Source organism: Plasmodium cynomolgi, chromosome 2 (assembly GCF_000321355.1).
Source record: "Plasmodium cynomolgi strain B DNA, chromosome 2, whole genome shotgun sequence".
In the NCBI taxonomy this organism is placed as follows: domain Eukaryota; phylum Apicomplexa; class Aconoidasida; order Haemosporida; family Plasmodiidae; genus Plasmodium; species Plasmodium cynomolgi.
Window position 1 is genome coordinate 238,183 of NC_020395.1, and position 15,101 is coordinate 253,283.

Consider the following 15,101-nt stretch of genomic DNA (forward strand, 5'->3'; position numbering starts at 1 on the left):
GAGGAACAACAACAAAAAACGTAAAAAACGGAGGAACAACAACAAAAAACGTAAAAAACGGAGGAACAACAACAAAAAACGAATACCAGCGGAAGACTGCGCGGAGTGACCAACAAGTACGATGGTACACACCTTCCTCGATTTACCACTTCGCCAAGTCACTACCTCGCTGCCGTCCCAGCTTGGGGGGATGGAATGACAAAACTGATAATAAGGGAGAAGGAAGTTGGCTTGAATTTCTCACACCAGGCAAATGCTTAAAAAAAAAAAAAAAATTCACCTCTGTCAGTTTCCCCTGTACAATGCATAGAAAGCTTTCTGCATTTTCAAATTTGTGTGAACGAAATGAGAAAGGATCCCTACCGGTGAGTCATATGAAGAGTAATATTATAGACGTATGGACTGTCACGTTGAATTCGTTACAAAGGATTTAGTGTGTTTCAGTCGGCTTCTCTTCCAACGTTTAGGCACCTCCTCCCGCGTGTGCACGGTCCTTTACTCTACCAAATGTGAGACATAAAAATGAGGGGGCACGCGAACAGCGAGCGCAAGTGCGGGGCTTTGGCGGCGAATGCCCCACTGGTTTTTTTTTTTTTTTGCACGAAAGGAAGGAGTGGGACGACAATAAAGACGACCCCTACAAGCAATTGCAGGCGCTGCGAAAGTGTGTGCCAGTTTGTACTTCCCATTTTTGCATTTCCCATTTTTGCATTTCCCATTTTTGCACTCCCCATTTTTTCACTCCCCATTTTTGCACTCCCCATTTTTGTGTTCTTTTCCCCCGCCTAATTAGACAGCGGCCTGCAGCGAGCTGCTCGTCGTCCTCCCCCCCAATGCACACATGAATGTCGTCAAAATGGTGAACCCCTTTTGGAGTTCCCCCCCCCCAAATGGGTCAAACCAATTTCGCAGAGCCCCCTGCACATGCACAAACAGGTGGGTGCACACGGTTGGCATAAGTCGCCACAAAGGTGTGGCTCACGCGAATTATTCCACTGGGGGCACAAAGGGGGGACGCACCTGTCCAATCCATGGACCATCCCTCCCCACACACACACAAACACGCCCACAGTTGGTAGCCTCACCTGTGTACATTCCCCTCAGAGGTACTACCAGCCTACTGACTCGTCTCATTTACTCCCCACAGTAAGCAGACAGCGGCAACACACGAATGCACACACCTTTGCCTCATCTACAACGGGTCACTGTAGCCTCACCACGACGTGCCACTCCCGCACACAAACAGGTTCCCCCACGCAGAGTGGAACACGATGGACTTCAAAAAAAAAAAAAAAAAAAAAAGAAAGAACAAGAACAAGAAGAAGCGTACGAGAAGGAAGAAGGGCAATAATACGGAGGTGCCCCCGTTCGTCATTTAAAATGAGCGTTTCGGGTGGAGGATTAAAATGGGGTTATTACGCGGTTGGAAAAAAAAAAAAAAAAAAAAATAAATAAGTAAATAAATAAATAAATCACGCTAAACTACGCTAAGTTATGCTAAGCTAAACGCGCTGCGCACGGGGGAGGTTCGCCTTCATTTTTTGCATTTTCTTCCCCTCCCCCCTCGGGGCGCCAAATAGGGACAACGTACCCTTCAGAAGTACTCGTCCTTTTCCTGGTCCACAACTTCGTCGCTCTTGGGGTTGTCCTTCGGGAGCAGCGCGATGATCTGCGAAGGGGAAAAAGGGGGGACCCAATATGGTAGGTGCGCATATGAACACGTCTTCATATGTGTAGGGTGACGCGACCTTCCGCGAGCGAGGGGCCTCCTTCTCTCCATCTTACGATGAGCTGAATCCCAGCAACGGCTAATCCGACCGACACATTTGACAGGTGGCTCTGCAGGGGGGGGGTAGAGGAGGGTAAAAAAAAACAAAAAAAAAATAAAAAAAAAAAACAAAAAATGAAACATAAAAAATAAAACATAAAAAATAAAACATAAAAAATAAAACATAAAAATAAACATAAAAATAAACATAAAAATAAAACAATAAAAAAACCAAAACAAAATGACACTACTTCCCCATCATACGGCTCACGAAAAAGGAACAACTATGTGAACACGACGGGGGCTTACCTTCCAATGGAAATTGCAAAAAAAATTGTTAAAGGTTGTGTCTTTGCAAAGGCCCTGAGGAGGGTGGAAAGAAACAAGCGAGGGGTCACCATCAGCTGCGTATACACACAAAGATGCATATCCCTCTGTGAGGCAGCTCCTAAGCGATTAGCCCTGCAGGAATCGAAGAGGGAGGAAGTGGCTTACCGGCACGAGCGATTGGGACCTGTTAAGGATGGAGTACTGAATGTACGGCGCCATGATGGTGTTCAGGCATGCTGCAAACGGGTGGGAAAAAAAAAAAATTGCAGCAATCATCAAGCTGTGGTACAGATGACACACAACGGTACAGCAACCAGCCCCACACGTGGTGAAAACTGAACTGGGTCCACTCGCTTGTCGCTTCGCCTCTCCATGCACTAACTTGATAGGACCACCTTAATGGTGAGAACCTTCTCATACGAGCAGCTGTCAGAAAAGGCTCGGTACAAAAAGCAGTTAAGTATCTTTTCCATGGACTGTATGAACAGGTAGCTGTTTAGTCCCTTGAAGAATCCGTTGACTCCGTCGTACAGGTAGGTCAGGTGGACGATGGCTTTTAGGTCTGCGGTTAACAGGGTGGCAAAAGGGGACGGTCAACAGGGTGGAAAAGGGGGACGGTCAACAGGGTGGGATGGCCAATCTGGCCCTGCCAAACGCTCAGGCGCATTACTGTTCATGAGGGACACAGAATTGTTTTGGAAGACGATCAATTTGGTCGATATGTTCAGGAGGGGGTAGGACAGGACGCAGCTGAGGTACTCGTAAAAGCTGTGATAAAAGGATAAATGGAAATATTTTTTTTTTTTTTCTTCTTAACGGAGTCGTCATCATCCCTGACCATGTCCATCTGACGCACAACTTGAAAGTTTATCTCGTCCCCGATGAAGTTGCTCGCGTTTTCGTGGTCGTCTTCACCATCATCCTCGCGGTCATCCTCGCGATCGTCTCCACCATTCCCATCGTCCGCGAATCTGTGTTCGTAGCTGCGGGACGCCTTCCCGCTGTTGTATGGGCCCCTCCGCTGTTCTCTGCCTGCGGGGGGAAGGGGTAGAAAGGGTGGACAGGGTGGACCGGGTGGAAGTCGACCTGCATGTACACATTCGTCCAGGTGTGCCAGTCCGCCAAGAACCGCTCACAATTTTTTCTCTCCCTTCTCCCTACTCTTTCTGCTCCGAATGACAAAATGTATCTTTTCGAGTAGGTAATAAATGGACTTCCTGCCGGGAAAAGCGGTGAAAAAAAAGTGAAAAAAAGGGAAAAAACGTGAAAAAAAAGGAAAAAAAAAAAAATACGCGGGAGTTCCTTTCCTCTACACCCTCATTAAACGCGTAAGTTAAACAGCACATGCTCTTCACGAAACTTACTTCGATATGATGTGAGCCAGCATGGGTATTAACCCCTTGTATAATCCGCTTATTCCTTCATCGTGGTAAATCTGGGGGATGGGGCGAGAACATGCCAGGGGGGTAGCAGATGGGAAGGTGGGCAGATGGGCAGGAGGACAGATGGGCAGGAGGACAGATGGGCAGGAGGACAGAAATGGTGAAGAACGTTATATGAACAGACAAGCATAAACACACACATACGTATTTGTGGACACGCCTGTCTACACACACGTGATCGCCACACCCCCCTCTTCTTGCACATGACGATTCTTTGCCAAGCCCAGTGGGGGCAAACAAAAAAAGGAGTACCTGGTGCAAGCTGTTGAAAATGCATATAACGTAAGTTTTTATGTTTAAATTGTTGATGTTGACCAGAGGGCTATACGTGACGTTCTTATCATAATGATTTAAGTATTTGTAGAGGATGCTTCTGCACTGAATCTACGCGGGGACAGTAGGGGGTGGGGGAAAGAAAAGAATGGCACCACGGAGAGGAGCTTATAAACGTGTCACCGCTGCGTTGCGGTCACATTGTTGGTCTCGGCCGCTGTCCCTGCTCAGCAGAGCGGCGCGCACTCCTTTTTTTTTTTTTACATTATATAAAGGATAAGAAATAAAATAGAAAGGAGAAAATCCTATCTCAAACTTTGGCTTCTCGTCATCTGCCAAATGGAAGGGGGGGATTCCTTTATTTGCGTTGTGTTAAGTTGCGTTGTGTTAAGTTGCGTTGTGTTAAGTTGCGTTGTGTCAGGTTGCGTTGTGTCAGGTTGCGCTGCGTTGCGTTGCATCGCGTTGTGCTGCACTGCCCCATGTTGTGCACGCTTTTTTTTTTTCTCTTTTTGCGCGCTGCGAAGTAGACACAGGGGATGTCTCCCAAATTACATTTCTCAATTAGCATTTTATAAAATGTTATCTCAATTGGTCGTCAGATTTCTTCCTTTTCGCTAGCTGCTGAACGGGCATACTACACACGGGAATTTTTTTTTTTTTCCTTCAAAATGGACAGAAAAGTATGAACAGGCAAGGTGAAAAATGGAAAAAAAAAAAAAATTAAATAAAATAAAAAGCAACAGCAGCGGCAACAGCAGCGACAACAGCCGGGGGAGGAAAATACTATCGTGGAATATGTAGTCCCCGGGGGGAGCAAACGCAGGGATGTACCAAAAGGTGGAAGAAAGGGAAGGAGGCGGGGGCTACAGAAGGGGAATACAAGAGAAAAGCTTAGCCGAACGTGTTCATGTCATGGTTTTTTTTCCTTTCTGCTGGTGTACATGTTGAGTAGTTGGGTTTAGGGTTACAAAAGAAGTTTCATCAGCTTCGGCCGCTGACAGCACAAGTCGCGCAGGCAAGATGTTCGGGAAAATGCAACAAAAAAAAAAAAAAAAACAAAAGGCAAAGGTGAAGGAATAGCAAAGCGACAGCGAAAAAAAAATGAGAAGAAGGAAAAACTAAAAGATAAAATTACTTTGTGCTTCGCGAATGCAGTCGAATTGTACAGCCAGAAATGCACATCGCGAGAGCGGCATAATAGCAGAGGGGGCGAGCGGAAAAACCAACCTTAGCACTCCCGTCCCGCCTCCCTCAAATGATGGGAACAAAAAGAAGAAAAAAAAATCCATACTATGCTATGTGCCCTGTGCTAATACGCTGCGCTATGCTACACTGTGCTACCCTTCTTGCCCCCGCCAACCCTGCAATTGGCTACCCGCAAGCACAAGCATACAATCATTATCGTGCGCCTCGTTCCCGTAGGACCAGCGTAAAATCGGCCAATCTGCGCATGCTATATTTTCTCAAGTCATGGAAAAATAAAACATCCTTTTTGGCACAGATGAACTGAACGGGTTGGAAATTAACAGCCACACGTTCTGCTCACTTTTGCAGTTTGAGGCTAGTCATATTTGGGCCCCCTATTGGAATTTTTTTTTTTTTTTTTTTGTCGCCTCAAGTAGTTTGCCGTGCTACTTCGGGGGAATCACTTTGCGCCGTATCGCTCTCTGCGCGTGAGGAACGCCATTTCATTTTCCCTACCGTTTTCCTCAGCTGCGTAGTCGACTCTTAACTTCGTTTCGTTCTTCGAGCGCCTGTTGGTCAGGGCAGTAGGGTATGTACATGTGACATATTTGTTTATGTGTTCTCTTCCATCCCTAGCGGACTTTCGTAAAAGGGGTAATCACCAAAGCACGACTCCTTTCAAACGTGGAACCCGCGCGAGTGTGTTCATCCCCCCCGAGGTACACATGTGCAGGACTAACCCGGACAAATAGGTCGGCCACCTACCGTCTGCCGGGACTCGTGCACAAGATACACCTTTTTGACCGATCGGCACGCAGGTCGGACACCTGCCGCCAGAACGCGGCACACGAGGCATACGAGGCACACGAGGCATACGAGGCATACGAGGCATACGAGGCATACGCTAAACGCACGACGCACGTAGCGTGACCAGGCAAACCCGAGCTAGCCATGAAATGATAAAGGAAAATGCAAATTATTCGCGTCCTTCTGTTCAGTCTCCTCATAGCAGCGTCGTCGCCCACGAGCAGCAGCAAGAGCCCCCATAGCAGCAACCCCCAGAAGGAGAAGCCAACCGGAAAAAACGATAATGGCAGCCAGGCGGCCACCCTTGCGGAGGAAAGCAAGCATAGTAGTGACGACCAGCGAGGCGAAAAAAAAAACAAAAAAGAAGGAGGAAAATTAAAAAGAGTGGCCCATGGAGGAGGAGAAGAAGGGGAAGACTCGCTAGGTCAATCGGTCGAGTTAGACGATGGTAGAAAGGGGCCCCCCCAAGAAGGGACTGACAGAGGCGGCGGCGTAAGCAGGAGCAGCAGCAGGAGCAGTAGCAGCAACGGCAGCGATGAACGTGGAAGCGAAAGCAAGCGGGAGAACGGCTCGAATGGAGGAAGCGTCTTCGAAAGCTTGCTAAGTTTTTTAAACGGAGGTAACTTCGGTGACTACAATAAGGTAAAGCAGACGCCCTTCCATTCGGAAGAAGGAAACTCGAAGGATGAAACATCACATGAGGAGAAACTGACTAGCCAATTTTGGAACATTCTAAAAAGTAGCGAAATGAATCACACAGTTGGAGGTAAAATATCAACAGGAAGGATGGACAAAGCGAAGCAGTGTAGCTACAGCTATGCACCATTTGATCAAATGGCGAAGAAGAAAGCGATACTGGATAGGTCTTTGGAGGAGGACAATGTTGGGGAGAGTGCCTCCGTGAAGGGAGAACAACAGCCATTGGGGGATGGTCATCAGGGCGAGAACCCACAAGAAGGGGAAGAGGCGGAAAAGGTTGATGAAACGGACCATTTGGGAGAGCACCCTGGGGACCACTTTGGAGATCACCTTGGGGACCACTTTGGAGATCACTCAGGGGACCACTTTGGAGATCACTCAGGGGACCACTTTGGAGATCACTCAGGGGACCACTTTGGAGATCACCCTGGAGACCTTTTGGGAGACCACCTTGGGGAGGAGGGCGAAGGTGAGGGCACGCGCGACTTCTTCAACTTTGAGAAGGAATTCATGAAAAGGGAAGAGGAGGAGGGAGGAGGTGGAAGCGGAGGTGGAACTGCGGAGCAGGTTGGGGAGAGGGAAACCAACGTGACAAGTCACAGCCGAGGTAATGCGAAGGGAAAGGCAGGCGATGGCACCCCGGGGAGGAGGAAAGGCAAGAAAAAGGGCTCAAGCCATAAGGAGCAGAAAAAGAAGAAGAAGAACTCGGTAGCCCAGGCCGGTGTGGAGGCGACGGGTGGTGCTAAGGGCGATGATGGTGCTAGGGCCGGTGAGGGTGATCATGAATACCCGCTGGGGAGCGCCCCCTCGGGCGAGACGGAGGATACAGAGGAAGCGGGTGAGACGGAGAAAACGGACGAAACGGACGAAACGGACGAGACGGATGCGCTGCTCATAAACAAGCCGGAAGCAATAAAATATTTCTTCGAGGTGCTGACGGAGGTATGCGCGATTATCAAGCTGGGGGTGATCCACCGGTTCACCCACGTTGTGATTCCCCTAAAAAATATAATCGTGTCGAAGACGCTGCGTCAAATTGAAGTGATCCTAATGACTATGTTATCAGTGCACAGACTGGGCAGTCACAAGTACCGAGACACGTACGGACTTGGCATCATCGCGCTTCTGCTCTATCTGTTGACCTACCTCATCAGAAGGTACATATACAAGGGGGAAAAAAAAGGGAGAGATCAACATTCCGCGATTAAGGCAGACGATGTGTATGTAGTGAACCTATTGAGAAGACTCTTATACTTGGTGGAGACAAAAAAAACAGTGGCCAACTCGGACGAAGGGGTTATGCATGACGTCCTTTACAACACAGAGACCTTACTAGCCACCACCAATATAACGAACAAGGAGAATAAACAGATCTACACAGATATCATAGCCAGCATTAATAACCTTGGTATATTTACGTACGTTTCAACTCAGGCTTTAAAGAGCATTAATCAGAAATCTGATTTGCTCATTAGTGGATTCACTGGAGGAAGGGCTATGAGAGCAGGAGAGGGGGAGGAGGAGGGCATGCTGGATATGCATATGAACATGGATCTTGATATGGACATGGATATGAATCCCTTAGATGTGGATGCTTTGGATGGCAGCGCGTTGGGTGGAAGTGCCTTAGGTGGAAGTGCCCTGGGTGGGAGTGCCCTGGGTGGAAGTGCACTAGGAGTTAGTTTAGGAGGCATGGGGGCTGCCTTAGGAAAAAGGGGCTTTCCCAACGGTATGGGGATGGGCCTACCGAACAGTATAGGAGCTGCCTTACGAAGTGGCATGGATGCTCCTGTCCCGCCCGGAGCAGGGGGGCACATAGTAGACGATCTGTACGATGTGAATAACATGCAAAATAATTTTGGAGACGGCCCCTTGTATGGAGAGAACAGCGTGAGGAATAAGATGCGGTACAGCATGATGCAGCAACACAGTGATAAATTCGAGGAGGGAGACCTCCTGGACTACAAGAAGGGCAGTGCCAACTACGACTTTGCTGCCGACGGTCATGGTGCAAACAGTGGAGGTAACTTCCGATACAAGGGAGTGGACGGTGGGGCGAACGGGGTGAACGTGGCGAACGTGGCGAGCGCACCCAACGGGGTCAGCGCGCCTAGCGCCGTGAGCGGGGCCCATTTCTCCCACTTCGGCCCCCCCCAGGAGTACCCAAAACAGGGGGGAGGTGATTTTCTTAAGGAGGACATGAACAGCAGAAGCAGCTTTTCCCATGTGTCCAAGCCTTCAAATCACATGAACGGAGACGAGGTGACTAATGAGGATGGCGCGAAGACCAGTCAGGGAAGACACCGAGGGGGAGTGGACCCCCCTGCGATGCTGTACATGTCGAGCGAGCACCTCCCGGACGGGCTGAACGGCGCGCAAAATGGGCTGCAAAATGGGCTGCAAAGTGGGCAGCATAGCACCCCACCAGTTGCCCCACATAATACCCCCCCCTCTGTCCAACCGCCCCCACCTCTGCCCCCTCCACCAATGCTCCCCTACGTCCACGACCAAAATAACAGCCACATGCACCCCAACGGCGAGGTGCACACAAAGAACTACCCCGGTGAACTCGGCCCCCCAAAGAAAACCTCCTCCGGGTTGAATGCGGGCCCTCCAGAAAAAAACACAGACTCAGGGGACACCTCCTTCCCCGTGCATGGAAATCTAAACGTGATGAATATCATCCCACCGGAGGACCCCCTCTCCAATGTGGTAAGTATTTCCAAGAGGGAGTGAAAAGCAGTGGAGCGCCTTCTTCGCCACTTCATCCAATATTTGGAGTTCATCGTTTCCCCCCCTTCCCCATCATGTGCTCCACCTCGCAGACCCCCCCGCAGATCCCCCCGCAGATCCCCCCGCAGATCCCCCCGCAGATCCCCCCGCAGAAAAAGGACGACTTGGCGAACCACGTGGCTGGCCCGCAGGCGGCCTTCTTTGATGACCCCCCAAGTGGGGCCGCCGCCCCGCCAAAGAAGGACTCCCTCCAGAATTTCGCTCCACGTAAGGATTGCGGCCCCGACTGCAAAGGGGCTTCTTCCGCGGAGCAGCGCGCGTCTACCCCGCCATCTTCGCCACCTTTGCCATCTTCGGCGTTCGCGCCATCTTCGCCATCTGCGGCATTCGCGCCATCTTCGCTCTCCTCCCCCTCCCCCTCCTCATCGTCCCCGTCGCCCCCCACGCAGCCCCCCTCTCGTACATGCCACCAACTCACCAAGTACTGGAAAGCGCGTCCAGCCGCAACCAGAAGTACCTAACACAGAGGAAGTAAGTGTCGTAAAAAAAATGTACAGTAGCTTTACAACATACCTACGATATGCACACATGAACAATATTTTTTTCCTTTCTTTTTTTTATTTTCCCCTCTTAGGGAGAGGCAAAAAATCGTTGCAACGAAGTCTCCCTTTAATTAACTGAGAAGTCTCTCCGTGCCCGTCACACATAGGATCATTTTTTTTTTTTTTTTTTTATGCCTATTTTTTTATTCTCATTTTTTTATTCCTATTTCTTTTCTTTTTCACCTCTCTGTGCAACACTCTGTTAACGCAAAAACGTATGTGCAGCGCACAGAGCGCATCGTGTGTGTCAACTTTTGAAGGGATTACGACGGGGTGGACATGAGTCGTAAGCACTTTACTTGAACGTGTAGTGACTCAGGAGAAGACTTCCGCTCTCTTCCTGCACCTGTATGTCCCCCTACTGGCGTAGCACTTTCTTTTTTTTTTTTTTTTTTGCGGCCCCGTATAGTATACTTTATCTCTCTCTTTTTTTTTTTTTTTTCGTTGCTCAAGTAACCAATGCGTAACTGTTCTTTTTTTTTTTTTTAACTTCGCAAAAGGAAGCTTTTTGGTAAATTGTGGATACTCGCGTGAGGGTTTGCCGTTCGTCGCTTCACCGAGTGGGCGTTTCATCGGCACACCGCACGGCCCAAAATGGGTCGGTCGGATGGCCCACAATACACCCTGCCAAACGTGAGGCAACGAAAAAAATGTTGCTATCACGGGTCAGGCGATGCTACAGGTACGTGAGGACGATCGCCAAGTGCTCAACTCGCAATGGCAATCCAAGTAGCAACTCCCTCTTTGCTTTGTGTTGTAGTAGTCTCCATAGCGAAGCCTCGAGGCATGGGAAGGGGACAAGACCCTACTTCGATTATGACCAGGACTGCAAGTTACTGAGGAGGCTGCAGAAGGGAGAACTGGATGTGGACGAGTGGGGCCACGTGGACGATCACAGGGACGTTTTGAAGATTAAAAAGGTGCTCATAGGAGGGTGCGGCTGTGCAGCTGCGGGGCGATCCACCCCTGTGTTGAGGTGCGCCCCGGTGTTGAACCCCCCCCCTGTGTAGGCGCGCCCACCACTTCGCCCCGCTAATTCGCTCCCCGCCCAACCCCACCTGCAGAAGTACCTCAAACTGCTCCGACTGTACCACCCGGACACATACGTAAGCGAGAAGAACGAACAGAGGAAGAAGCGGAAGGAAGAAATCTTTTTGCACGTTTATAGGCACTACAAAAGCTTCACCCAACAGTATGACCACCTGTACAAGTCAGACATCAATGATGAATCTGTGTACGAAACTGAACAGGAGAGAGGTTAAAAGAGGGGAGAATTCCTGGAGGGGGTCTCTCAGCATGTTAGGCACCTCCCCCCTTTTTTGGTGCCTTCTTTGTGTATCCCATACGTTAAGGCTTCTTCACAGCAGCCCCCTTTTTTTTTTTTTTTTTTTTTCCCCTCCCTTGTTCATGTGTACTGATCACCACATTTCTTCCTTTTAACCTTCGAAGGTGAAAGACTGGAGCGGTACAGACGCTACTCTGAGGGGATGAGGAATGACGTGTCTCACTTCCACAAGAACGTCGAAATTTATATCCTAGTTACCATTTTAGTGACCTTTGGGGGGGTCCTCCTGGTGTGCGTCTACCTACCCTTTGACGTGAACACCTTCAGGGAAGAGTGAGTGAGAGTGGCACACACGTGGAATCGAAGTGGGACAACTGCCCCCGCGTGGAGAGCTGTTCCTCTCGCTTCTCCATTGCGCTCGCTCCCCCATTCCGTTGCTTCTCCATTCCGTTGCTTCCCCATTCCGTTGCTTCCCCATTCCGTTGCTTCTCCATTATGTTGCTTCCCCATTCCGTTGCTTCTCCATTATGTTGCTTCCCCATTCCGTTGCTTGCCTAACGTGCCACCCCTCCCTCAGGCTATGCGACGGCGCGGACAGCGGAGAAAGCGCCCAGGTGATCCCCTGCTTTTACAACCCCGTCATGAAGCGGTACGAGTACCTCCCTAGCGGATATGCCCCCCCGCACCCACACCAGTTGTACTACGTAAGGAGAGAGCGAGTGAGAGGTTGATCGAGTGATCGAGTCAGTTGGATGGTTACTCAGGATAGAGACTTACTCGTGAGAGGGTCCACTGGTGGAGTAGAAACCCCACCGAGGAAACCAAAAAAAAAAAAAAAAACACTCATGAGATGAGAGGGGTTTATGATGCATTTAAGAAATCAAGGAGTGCCATCTGGAAGCAGCTCCCCTTTTTTTTTATTTCATTATTTCTTTTTATCCATTCGCCTGTTCCGCCCCTTATGCCCCCTATGCCTGTTCCGCCCCGTATACCCCCTATGCCTATTCCGACCCCTCCTCAGTTTTACAAAAATAACTTCCCAGAACTGTTCGTGGACGATGACCTCCTAAAGCTGAGCCGCTTCGAAGTGGTCCAGGTAGTACAAAGGAGAGAGAGCAGTCCCGATTGGGGTTAGAGTATACCTCGTCGGAAATAATTGCATGCCCACGAGAGATGACCCCAATCCATGCCTCCTACCGTGGTGGTCATTCTACATACCACCACACAAACGACTCATCAAGTAAACAAATTTTCATTCTGCCTTATTGCTGTTAACTCGCAGTTGCCAAAAAATCGAGCAAAGAAATGCAGGCTAGTTTATGACATAAAGAAAAACGAACTAATTTTTTTAAAAAAAACAAAACAGGAAAGATGAATGGGGGGGAAGAAGAAAAGCAAGTAGTATCGAAACATACAAAATAAAAAAAAAAAAAAAACGTGAATTGGTGACTAGTTTGCACAGATGAAGAAAAGGGACGGGAAAAATAAAAAAAATAAAAAAAAGTGAGCTCTACAGGTCGGGTCAACTGTATAGTGTAGTACAGTATAGTGTAGTGTAGTGTGCTGTGCCTTGTGGCCATTTTTTTCTCATTCGATAAGAAGGCCCAACGTGGAAAGAAAATGCGGTAATAATCAAACGGTAACTTGCTTCCATAATTGGGGGGGGAGGAGGTGACCGACCCCCGACCCCCTACTACGTGAAAGAGCTCACACGTGTGTGTTCCCATCACTCGGAGAGATGCGTCACCCGCACGTTTGGCGAGATTCCTTTGGGCGTTTCTCCTTTACATCCGAGCAGGTGAGGCCCAGGCATGGTCGTTCCTCGCGGGTGCGTCTTCCTCCGTGCGACATGTGTAGTAGTTGTATGTATAGTGCTGTGCCTCTCTCCCTCCGTGCGACATGTGCAGTAGTTGTATATATAGTGTTGTGCCTCTCTCCCTCCGTGCATCATCATCGCATTGCGGACGCGAATCATTCTGCGTTTTCCTGCGGCGCAGCCTCCTCATTAACGTTTTCAGTCGCAGCCTCGTTCGCACTTCCATTCGTGTCGTTGTTTTGTTCCTCCGTGACAGCCGAATCTGCATTATCATCAGGTGTCGCTACATCATCCCCGTTGGAGTTTCCGCCAGCAGAGGCCTCTGCAATATTGCTAGCTCCAGCGTCGTCTTGGTTATCTTCATTTAGCGTGTTAGCAGTATCTGCCACGTCGTTTGCTGTCGTTTCTTCTGCGTTCGTGTCTTGCGTTGCGTCGTTCTCGTGGTTCTCGTGGTTGGCGGCGTTCGTGTCATTCGTGTCGTTCGTGGCGTTTGCGGCGTTCGCGGCGTTCACCTCGTTCGCATCGGCGCCGGCTCCTTCATTCGAGGCGACTGCATTACTGTTGTCAACGTTATTTGGATTCGACCCAACTATTGCATCCGCAATTTCGGATTCTAACTGTTCACCCGAAGTTGCTGCTCCTTCTCCAGCATTAGAACCTATTTCATCCTCCACACGGGCTCTCTTATTCGTTCGAACATCATTTACGATGGCATCTACTTGTTCCTCCATTTCTGTGTTCACCACGTCCTTGCCATTTTCGTCAGTCACCACCAGCTCGGGAATCTTAGCTTGGTGTTTTTCTCCCACGTTGATTTTTCCGTCAACTTTGGACATGTACTTTCGCTTAGCCATGATTAGGTGAGGGGTGGCGAAGTGGAGTGGGGTGAAGTGAGGTGGGGTGAAGTGAGGTGCGGCGAAGTGAGGCGAAGTGAGGGGAGGTTATCACCAGGTGGGCTGTTATTCGGGCGTGAACGGGGGTACTTCTCGTTCAGGTTCGAAATTAAAAAATGAGCAGGTTTAAAAAATGAGCAGATTTAAAAAAGGAAAAAGTTAAAAAAGGGAAAAAGTTAAAAAAAGGAAACGGTTTAAAAAATGAAAAGGATTAAAAATATTAAAAGGATAGAAATGTTAAAGGATAGAAATGTTAAAGGATAAAAATATTAAAAGTAAAAAATATTAAAAGATTAAAAAACGGAAGCGGTAACGTTGACTTTGAGAGTTGTAACGTTGATCGCGAAAGTGATCTGTTTTAATGTGATCTGTTTTAATGGTATTTTTTAATCGTATGTTTTAATCGTCCGTTTTAATCGTCCGTTTTAATCGTCCGTTTTAATCGCCTGTTGAAATTATCGCCAAATGGTCCGCGAGGGTGACCTCTTTAATTGATTAAATTTTTTAAAATTAAAAACGGAGAGTTGTACAGCTCCGAGCGGGCGCGGGGCGCAGAGCGACCAGGTTTGGGCAGCTACTGACCGATTGACGGGCGACCGACTGACGGACTGATTTGCATTTTCTGTTCGTTCGCCACTGGGGCGCACGACTTTATGCTTTGAGCTAATTTTCGTGCCAAGTTTGAGTTATTTTGCCGTCGCGGCACCACCATTTTGCTGCCACGTTGCTGCCATTTTGCTACCATTTTGCTGCCATTTTGCTGCCACGTTGCTACCATTTGCCGCCTTTTTCGCATGTTTTTTTGGCGCCTTTTGGAAGAGCTGGGGTGGCGCTGGTTGGTCCGCCCGCCGCGGACGCATGCAAAAGGCGACCAAAAAAATACCCCAAAAAGGGATGCCAAAAAAAGATGCCAAAAAAAGATGCCAAAAAAACGCTGCCAGAACGCTGCCAAAAAAACTCTGCCAAAACGCAGCCAAAACGCTACCACCCGTTCGTCCCAAGGTGGCGAAGAGGCGCGCCCAAGCAAACATGTAGGTGATGCATGTTAACACGAAATTGTTATTACCACATACATGCAACGCAGGGGCAAGCTGCCCAGCGAAAAAAAAAAAATATCCCCATCGGAGTTCACCTCGAAAAAAAAAGGTGGCTCCCCAAGGTGGCTGCGCTAAATGACGCCCCCTAAAATAAAAGACCCCCCTGTCCAGGGCAACATAGTTCCTTTTTGAAGGCACAGGGGGGAAGAAGAAAAACAGAAAAAAGCAAAC

The 15,101-nt window shown here is 48.9% G+C and overlaps 4 protein-coding genes across 4 annotated transcripts; 2 read left to right on the forward strand and 2 right to left on the reverse strand.

Moving 5' to 3' along the window:
- Window positions 1–1,594: 1,594 nt before the first annotated feature.
- On the reverse strand, window positions 1,595–4,381 carry PCYB_021540 (hypothetical protein; the record flags this gene model as incomplete). Its single annotated transcript, XM_004220504.1, has 12 exons — window positions 1,595–1,669; window positions 1,786–1,839; window positions 2,078–2,131; window positions 2,264–2,334; window positions 2,481–2,660; window positions 2,769–2,856; window positions 2,916–3,130; window positions 3,260–3,315; window positions 3,463–3,533; window positions 3,793–3,924; window positions 4,078–4,145; window positions 4,366–4,381. The coding sequence occupies 12 exons, from the start codon at window positions 4,379–4,381 to the stop codon at window positions 1,595–1,597; spliced, it is 1,080 nt and encodes a 359-aa protein (XP_004220552.1).
- A 1,586-nt stretch (window positions 4,382–5,967) lies between these two features.
- On the forward strand, window positions 5,968–9,914 carry PCYB_021550 (hypothetical protein; the record flags this gene model as incomplete). The annotated part of the gene is made up of 5 exons (XM_004220505.1): window positions 5,968–8,568; window positions 8,662–8,766; window positions 9,378–9,504; window positions 9,687–9,768; window positions 9,872–9,914. The coding sequence occupies 5 exons, from the start codon at window positions 5,968–5,970 to the stop codon at window positions 9,912–9,914; spliced, it is 2,958 nt and encodes a 985-aa protein (XP_004220553.1).
- Window positions 9,915–10,489: 575 nt separating this feature from the next.
- On the forward strand, window positions 10,490–12,499 carry PCYB_021560 (hypothetical protein; the record flags this gene model as incomplete). Its single annotated transcript, XM_004220506.1, has 6 exons — window positions 10,490–10,759; window positions 10,904–11,096; window positions 11,289–11,457; window positions 11,702–11,828; window positions 12,146–12,220; window positions 12,407–12,499. 6 exons carry the CDS (start codon window positions 10,490–10,492, stop codon window positions 12,497–12,499), a joined length of 927 nt encoding a protein of 308 aa, XP_004220554.1.
- Window positions 12,500–13,095: 596 nt separating this feature from the next.
- PCYB_021570 (hypothetical protein) lies at window positions 13,096–13,794 on the reverse strand (the record flags this gene model as incomplete). The annotated part of the gene is made up of 1 exon (XM_004220507.1): window positions 13,096–13,794. One exon carries the CDS (start codon window positions 13,792–13,794, stop codon window positions 13,096–13,098), a length of 699 nt encoding a protein of 232 aa, XP_004220555.1.
- Between the last annotated feature and the right edge of the window lie 1,307 nt (window positions 13,795–15,101).